Below are 9,451 nucleotides of genomic sequence, written 5' to 3' on the forward strand. Positions count from 1 at the left end.
CACCACTCGGTTGGCGTCCTTGTCCCTGTATGAAAAGACGAGTAGATAGTGGGACGACGAGCTGTCTTTCTGACAACACTCTGCTCCCTCTACGACCGATGGGACGTTGTTTTGAATAAAGAAATTTGCGATAGCGATCCAGATTTTATAGGGTATCGATACCGAAAGGTCCAGTTCGCAATGGAGATAGTCTCGCAGGGTCCTCATTTTTTGTTGCGAAAAGATATCGACGAACGTGACCTGTTTCAACATTTTACTCCCTCGATCGTTCAAATCAGTCACCGAACCTTTTTGTTAATGTATATGGGGGCGTTGGCGGTTTTTTATTTTAAATGCATATGGGCACGTTGCTGTCGTCGTCCTTGCTGTGAGGCGCGGACGTGGATGGATTGGAGAGTAGCGGCGCCATCATCGTGGAGACGTCTTCCATGGTTTTACGGGGCTTGTCTCGCATCGAGTTGGACAACAGGTCGTCGCTGTCGCATATCAGTCTGTTGAGAAACTTTGTTTCGACCGGAACGATGACTTCCACGTCGTCGGCCACGGACCACCTACAACGGGCTAGGAAGAGGCGCAAGGCCGTCGCCGAAACAAACTGCCCCCTAAACAGGTTGTAGCAATTAGACACGGAGGCAAAAGCCTCGAGTAGTTCCTTCTCGAGAAATTTCTTGTTGATGACGCTAATCTCGGTCTCGTCCTCGATAAAGAGCTTGATGAACATGTTCAAAAAGTCGGCTAGTACGCGTTGGTCCACCTCGCACGTGGATATGGCCGCCATGGCGCACTTCGCTCCGTTGGCGTCGCGCGTAGTGTGCATGGCAGTAGACATGGACGTGCACCACGAGATGATGGACGACGACACGCTAGGCGAGATGTGGTGTTCCAGACAGTTGGGCGACTGGACCCAGAGTAGAAAGTCGTTAAAGAAGCGCGAGTCGTACAGGTAGGTGTTTTCGCCGCGGTAGCTCCTGCAGAAACGCGTGTGATAAAACAGGTTGGTGGCCATCCGAAATAGCGCCGTGTTTGAGTAGGTGGCAATTTCTTCCTGGCGCGGAGTGGGTATGCCCTTGGTCATCTTGAGGCACTGTAAGGTGGCCCCAAACATGTCCGAGTCCATCATCTCAAAGTTTAGGCACTGTAGAAACAGACCGAGGTTACGGGGCGAGACGCAACAGGCCTGGCTGTAAAATTTGTTGTGCTCCTGCATGCCCTGGTCCGACTGTTTGTGCACTTCGACGAAGCGAGAGTCCACGCGCCCGTTGCTCATGCACTGTTCTATGATGGAGGCGATGTTAAGGACCGACACCTCGGTGGCCGGCGCCTTCTCCTTCTGCAGGGCTAGCACGTAGTGGTTGGTACGCGGCACGGGGATCGTGTCGGAACTCTTCATGATGAGCTCGTTGTGGTCACGCAGCGTCGTAGAGATGGCCGGATCGATGATGTTGACGTCGTCCGTGACCCGCTCGGCCGGCATGACGGTCCGGAGCGTCATGTAGTCGGTGTCGCAGCGGTACACTCCGTTCTCGACGTTACTCGTGTACAACCTGTTGCTCTCTTCGACCAGAAGGTTGATGACGTCCTGTGGCTTGTTGTTTTGCGAAAACTTTACGCGAATGGCCCCGACAATGTTTTCGTTGACGGTGTGTGGCTGCGTGATCCTGTGCACGAGGCTGAGACCGTTGGCCACGTCGAGCCAGTTGTGGCCCATGGCGCTCTCAAACTGAAAGATGGGGTTGCACTTTACGCGCACCGCCGCGTAGTTGCACAGGGATACTAGCATGACCGCCGTAATCTTGGCTGCCGTCCTTGCGCCCACCGCCATACCGCGAGTCGCCTCGCGCGCATGGGAAAATATCCCTTCGATGTAGAGGAGTAGCAGGCGCAGAATGGCAGTAGCGTACGCGTCCACGTACGGCTTCAGATCCCTGATGACGCGCTGAGTGGTCGACGAGGAAGAGGTTTTCCTAAGTATGTTGAGACTGTTTCGTACGTATTCGATTCCCATTACGCAGTGAAATACTGTATTGTCTTTCAGGAGCGTTTGGATGGCCATCTGATCCATGTCGACCGTCATCAGTATGTTACTACCGAGCTCGAAAACGCGAAAGAGCATATCCGCAACAGGTTCCACATCTCCGTTGGTCAGGAGCGTCGTGCGCGCCTTGGTAATGTGCTGCATGAGTTTCTTGGACGAGTAGCCAAGTAAGGTCGACGTGTCGTTCGGGAGCGTGGGCACGTATTTATCGCCATCTCTCCTGTAAGACACGTTTTGATTTCCCCGCTGCCGGAATACGGGTAATAAAATATCGGTGGCGTCTTCGTGATTCACCGAGTGTTGACATCGTCCCTTTTTCAACAGGTCTAAAAAATTTTCTGCGACAGACATTTTTATAATAAACAAAATTGCTACCGCCTATGGGAGGTCGACTCCGCTCCCAGTCGAGGTCAACCTAGATATGGAGAGAATATATATTGCGCACCGAGTAGAGGGCTCCTCTCATTATCGTCGCTATGGCGCACCTCGTTACGGATCCCATAAGCAAGGAAGTCGTGCGTCGCTTCAAGACGTTCGCCAAATGGCGACTTCGCACCAGAGCCACGCCTCGAGACTTTGCCTATGCCGGCCTAGAATATTGCGCTGACCGGAAACACATCTACTGTCGGCACTGCAAATTTCAAGTCGCCGAACAGGACTGGGAGACGCTCACGTTTCACCCGATGGACCTTCACCGCCGAATGCCGTGCAAGTTTCTCGAGCAGTACAGGGACCCGCGGCTGAACGTAGCAAGGGTCGTGTCCGTCTTGCCGAGCTACTCTCACCCGGTCTACAAGAGATACGTCGACGAGAAGATTCGAGCCAAGACCTTTCACGATGTTCGAGGCCCTGCGTTCGCCAAGGCCGGCTTTTTCTGCTCGCACGACGACGAGCAGGGCTACCTCTCCCGCGAACAGATAGTGACCCGCATATTCGTTTGTTTCTACTGCGGGGTGCAAGTATTTTCGATCCTCGACTGCGAAGAAGACGATCCGTGGCTGCTACACGCCCGCAGGTCCCCCAATTGCGTGTTTCTACGAGTGAACAAGACCTATTACTACGTGCACGATGCAGTCGAAAAGTTTTACAGGAGCGAGATGTACTGGGCGTCTCACTTTCCCGAGATCGACGATCTCGTCAAGGACCCAAAGTTCCGCAACAGGACTATGAGTACTCTGTACACGGCCAACCTGACGCATCCCTTGAACGTATCGGCGATGGTGAGTGCCATTCGGAGCAGCAAGGCGACTCCGTTGGGCAGTCACACTCTGTTTGAGCCAGTGAACGCCCTTCCTTCGTTCGATCACAAGGCTATCGGTAGGTGGGGTAACTTTGTGATAGATAGCGCGATCTGTGATACGCACTATTCCGCTATAAAGTCACGAGACGAATCAACTAAGAGGTGCATCGTATGCATGAAGGCTCCGGCTAACATTGCCTACTTGCCGTGCGGACACTGCGTGTCGTGTTTCGACTGCACCATATTATTCAAACATTGCAAGGCCCGTAGACTCAAAATCGACTTTATTTCTAGAGTCTACTTTGCTTAAGAACATGTCTTTCTACTGGAGACTGTTCGACCACGACCCGACTGTGGCCAAGGTGATGTCCGACTTTAAAACTTTTGCGACGTGGCCTTTGCACAACAGTACCCCCACACCCAAGGACTTTGCCATGGCAGGACTCGCCTACGATCCGTAGAAGCGGATTCTCAGCTGCTCGATGTGCCAGCAAAAGACTCAACTCTCTACTATCGTGGCCTCGGACGAAACACTTCCCCAAGGACTGCACGAATCTGACTGTGACGCACCGCTACGCACGCTGAGTCCAGACGTCTCGGCGGTGGTGACCGAACGAGCGCTTGCCTTTAGGCCCGAGTTTCAGACTTACACTGCGAGGTTCGCCTCCTTCGACGCTCGGCCGAAAGAAGAAGACGTCTTTGACGTGGATTACATGGCATCTGCGGGATTTTATTACCTGACCGATCGGACCGTGGAATGCTTTTGTTGCGGACTTCGGTTGCTTTCGTGGGAAGCCGACTACGACGACCCAGTCGAGGAACACGCCAAGTACAACCCTCGCTGCCCCTATCTTCGATTGTGCGCGAGCGTAACCTACATCAAGGAGGTGTCCGACGTGTATAGAAATAGCGATTTATTTTGGTTGCTAGAATATACCAAGGACATTGAGTTTGTCTCAAACAAATACAGCCTAGACTTTATAACAGCATTGGCCACTTCCAAGTTTGATCTTTCCTGTCCGAACAAGCTAAAGTCCTTTCTCGAAAACAGCGATTCTTTTTCAGCGCTGAGCGTAGGACGTCCGTATCCCACGCGCATCGACAAGACGAGCATCTCCATGAAGCGGTCCGATCCGTCCACGACGATTTGCGTCGTCTGCATGAACTGTCCGGTGTGTATAGTTACTTTGCCCTGTGCCCACGCCGCCTTATGTTTAAATTGTCTATTTCCAATGATTTACAATTCGAGAGAGCAATCTGTGTGTTGCCTTTGTAAATCTGCAGTGAGTGGAATGTATCGAATTCATTAAATAAACTATTTGTACTGGCACTAGTGTAGTGTGCATGCAAAAGAACGATTCGTGACTCAAAAATATAAGCACGCGAAATATTTATTTTCAAGCATAACTCAGTCGTCTTCTTCGCCCATTGAGTCTTCTCCTTCGTCGTAGTTGAAGGTGTTTAGGACGATCGGACCCAGCATTCTGTCGTCGTCCGATTCGAGATATTCGTCGGCGTCACTGTCGTAGTCGTCACTGTAGCCGTCGTCACCGTCACCGTCGTCACTGTCGAGGTCTTTGTACTCGATGTCACCCGCAACACCGTCCACACCTTCGATAACGTCTAGGTCGGTTGGCGCAATGTTTCTTAGTGACGGAGACACTGTGCTAGAAATACACAGAGTGTATTCACCAAGGTAGACGTTTTTGTTGGGGACGTCTCTAGCGGTGAGTAGTCAGTCTTCGATGCACGTTGAGAAATTGGTGAAGCGTTTCTCGGCGTATAAATCCGAGTCCGGTCATGCAGAGGCTCCGTATGCCAACGTCGATGATCCTCTTTTCTGCGAGATACATCAAGGCTTCGTCGTCTAGGTCTAGGCACGATCAATCTGCAAGTGAGTCAAATTAGGTAGACCGTCCGCTAAGCACTTTACAGAGTCGTTGGTCAAGCCGGGTGCGTGACGTAGGAGCAAAGTCTTGATGTTCGGGTAGAAACGAACCAAATCACTGACGTGGCGGTCTCGCAGCATTGGATAGTGCACCAACTCCAAGAATGTGATGTGCGTAGGAAAGATTCTTAATATTGAAATTTCGGTATACGCACAGTGAATTTGCCCTTCCACGTTGTCCCAAGCGTAGCCCTCTTTTTCGTGGTATATACTAAGCACCACTGTTTTCCAATCCACCGCGCTTGACACTCTGGACTGAGCGAACACTTGTACGCAGGTGTCGGCCAGCGGGAGAGATGGGGACCTGTCTAGTCGAGCCATTGTCGCTTTGGGTTATAGGGTGGTAGTCGTGTCGTGTCGTGATGTCGGGGGAGAGGGTAGGGTTAGCTTTGCTGTAAGCGTAGTACGTGCGAGTACATATATATATATATACCCTCACTCGCTATCTGAAAACGGAGATAACGTTTCGCTACAAAAAACAAAATCGTACATTTCCTGACTCAACTGATTCGAAGCGCAAAAGACGAAGTGCGTCACGTTATCTTTAGAGGCGAAGAGTTCCGTCGTTATCACCAAGATAGCGTATATAGATTCGTTGTTCTGCAATATCACTCGAAGGACAGCTCGACAGGCGTTTCTTATTCCAGTCAGACACAAACTCTTGAGTCGACGCAAAGGAGCCAGATGAATCAATCCCTCGTTCCTGATACGGCCACCGTTGTTGCTGATTTGAAGATGTTCGAGAGATTGAGCGTAGGTCGCCAAGTATTGTAGAGCAGAGTTTGACAATAGGGGGGCGTTCCTCAGGAGTATGGTCTTGAGGTGCGTATACGTACAAACAATGTACAACAATTGTGCGTCCTCCAAGGTCGGATAGTCGACAAGGTCCAAAACGGTCAGAGCGTTCGCGGACACATGAGAAAGTTTACAAATTTCGGAGAACAGGACGACCCTCTCTCGTTCAAACTCTTCCTCATTTGAGTCTTCCGAATAAACGTTGGCCACTACTCTGCTCCAGTCGAAGGTTCGCGATTGATCAAACTTGGTGGCCTCGCGAAACACTTTGGACACGCTGGATGCTACTCCGGTCATGTTCTACGTTTGTCGACGCGCTTCGGCAGGCGCGCGTATATATACGAACGTTTTGTGTATGTAGAAAAATAAAGCCTCTCGAATGATTGTTTGTTTATTTCAAAAAAGACACGTACTAGACGTTGCGCAAAGCTCGCATAATGTGATCGCTTTCGGTGTAGTATCTCTTGTACTTGTAGCGCCTGATCTCGTCACTGACGTCGTCGTCACCGTCGTCACCGTCTTCAGCGTCGTCGTCGCTATCCACGTTGCGCTCAGCGTAGTCGTCGTCCGAATTTCCGTGAAACTTGGGCTCATTATTATTATTATTATTATTTGTCTCGTACACCGTCCGTCTGGTACGCAGAGTCGATTTGTAGCGGCCTCCGCCGGTCGAATGGAAGAAGCTATCCGTGGACGGACCCAGCGGTCTCTTTTCCGAGTCGTCCACGATCCTGTAGTTGGGGCGATTGGAAACGCGATACTTGAATTCCTTTCGCACGTTGTCGCGCGCGTTTGGACGAAACTTTGCACCAGACTCTCGGTGCACGATGTTGTCGGAATAATACGTGTCGTGCGTGGGCAAGTTTGTAAAGTCGCCGTTTATTGTCCTATACAACTCGCCTAGCTCGACCATCTCGTCGGCCACGACTATGGTTTCCAGAAAGGACGGCGGTGGGTCGCGAATCACGTCGATCCACTGCCCCACCTTGATCGAGCGGCTGGTGACCACGTCGTGAAACTTGCTAGATATCTTGTCAATGTTTACGTCCACCAAGACTCCCGAAACGTAGGGCGAATGATTATCTCCGGTGGTCCTACCGACTTTGGTTTCCAACAGGGCTGCGCCGTCGCTTCTCGCTTTAAACACGGGATAGAACGAGTTAGATCGAATAGCCTTGGCCGTTTCGGCGTACTCCCTTCCGCACATGACGTCGCCCTTCTTGTTACGCACGGGCACTATCGAGTACATGTCATTCAACACGTGAACTGGAAATTGATTGACGAAAATTGGGGCGCTGCGCTTGTGCATCTTAAAGACCTGAAAGTCTCTGATCACGTCGTTGGCACGCTTTATGAGACGGTTCTTGTCCGACCGCAACCCCTCGTGAGCGCTCGTGAGAAACCTGAGCAGGCTCGGCGGGAGTTGGTCGAAAGAATAATCCACGCGCACTTGATACATTTTTTTATTACACGGGATACATGTACTTGGAGTCGCTGCTGGCGTTTCCGGACATTGTTCGCCTACCGACACTGACGCTGCGACCGAGTCGGCCTCGGTTGATGGAAATGCTACGGCTCCTCCTGTTGCCGACGCTGCGACTCCTCTTCCTTCCTCTTCTTCGACCCGAGGAGAGAACGCTCCTACTCCTACTCCTCCGCCGCGCGACGCTTCCGCTCCTGCTCCTCCGCCGCGCGATGCTTCCGCTCCTGCTCCTAGTCCTCCGCCGCGCGACGCTCTTGCTACGACTCCTCCTCGTTCTTTGACTCGATGGTCGAATCTTGTCGAGGATCGCGTGAGTTATCAGCGCGTGCCTGGCTCGATTGATCGGACATGACGCCGGCAGTCGGTGTTTGCGAGCAAAGGCCTGAATTAGTTTCCCCAATAAAAGTTTCAGGTAGGTTGGACTCTGTCCTCGTTTAACCCGCATGGAGCCGAGAATGCGCCTTTGATCTTCCTTGGTGAAATGTTCGAGGCGATACGGCTTTCTCGTATCGAGTCTACGACCGTTCCTGTTGCATCTCGAACACTTTGTTCTGGCGGTTCGTTTCGAGAAACCGCACTTGGAACATTTGACCATTTTTATTTACTCGTTAAAAGCCATGCCTCTCAACAGAGCCTCGACATTTTCTGGAACGCGCGTCGGAAGACGCTCTTTGTTCTTGAGTTTGTTCACGTAAGAAGAGACCTTGACGGCGATGGCGTTTTCGCGAAACGTTGTCGAAAGCGGGTGCTTGGTGACAGAGTTGTGGGTGACGACTCCCTTTTCAAAGTGTTCGCGGACGTCGCGGGGTATCTCTCTAAACTTGTAGCGTTTGGCCAGAACGTTTGTCGGGTACTGCGATATGTCGTACTGACGCTGCTTACAGTATTGTACGATCGCCTTTCTCAGAAGAAGGTTATTTAGCTGAGTCTTCAATTTCGGATTAGGAGTAAAGGACTTTTCAATTTCCAATCGCATGTCTGTCGGTAGACTACTAATGTCCGGGACTTTTGTCAGGGAATAAAATCCCTCACCCGTCTTCTTTGTCCGGCGGGCGCCGGTCCGTCGACGCTTATTCTTCATTCTCTCGAAACGAACGAACGTGGATATGTTTTCAAACAGAGCGTCTCATAGGGCTCTCGTAGGTTTTTTTTGCTCGTCGTCCATGATCATTCGGATGGCCGTTTGAATCCGCAAGTATCGCAACACGTCGCCCGTGTACAGGTGTTGATATGGTTTATAAACGACGGCAGTGTGTTCCCAAATGTCTTCACCAATCACAAAGTCCTCGATGAATTTCCTCAATATTTTTTTCTGCGAGTCCGATTCCATCATTTTTATAATTGTAGTATCGAGGGCCCTCCCTCGTAATCCATCACCGCATCACACAACGCTCGAGCGTTCAAGTCGCGATCTGTGGACAGTTCCTCGGCCAGGCTCGGTTCTCGTCCATACTTTTCTTTAAATTCGACTCGCCACTGCCGCTTGCAGATTTGCTTCTCCACGATGTCGACCCGTTCGTAGCACTCGACGTCGATTTTGTTGTCTTTCAACACGACGTTCATGACCCTGTAGTCGTCTCGGCGCAGCACAAAATTTATAAACTCGATCACGTAGCGAAAGGCAACGTCCACCCTGGTCATGCGCTTAACTGCCACGAGCGCCTTGTAGAGGAATTCGCGTTGGCGCAACGCGCCGAGTTCCTCAAAGGCGCGTTCGAGTTTGTAGGCAAAACCCTGATCTACCGTGTAATGGTTTAAGGTCTCGATCGTCATAGGGCCCAAGATTTCTCTAAACTGTCGCCTGATGGCTTCCACCTTGTCCGCGTTACTTTCGGCCAGTTCAAAATTGTATTGCGGAACGTGAAACGGCGTCACGCCGGAATACCTGGGGGTTTCTATAGCGCTCGATGCCGGTGACTCCATCATTCCGTATTCTTCGTTTGTAAACAA

General features: G+C 51.3%; 1 protein-coding gene across 1 annotated transcript; it reads right to left on the bottom strand.

Moving 5' to 3' along the window:
• Nucleotides 1–328: 328 nt before the first annotated feature.
• On the bottom strand, nucleotides 329–2,386 carry LOC121833860. The gene is made up of 2 exons (XM_042287573.1): nucleotides 1,745–2,386; nucleotides 329–1,609 (listed from the first exon to the last, which is right to left on the bottom strand). The coding sequence occupies exons 1-2, from the start codon at nucleotides 2,384–2,386 to the stop codon at nucleotides 329–331; spliced, it is 1,923 nt and encodes a 640-aa protein (XP_042143507.1).
• Nucleotides 2,387–9,451: the final 7,065 nt, after the last annotated feature.

The sequence above is a fragment of the Ixodes scapularis genome, unplaced genomic scaffold (genome assembly GCF_016920785.2).
Source record: "Ixodes scapularis isolate PalLabHiFi unplaced genomic scaffold, ASM1692078v2 ptg000005l_1___fragment_1__unscaffolded, whole genome shotgun sequence".
NCBI lineage: Eukaryota > Metazoa > Arthropoda > Arachnida > Ixodida > Ixodidae > Ixodes > Ixodes scapularis.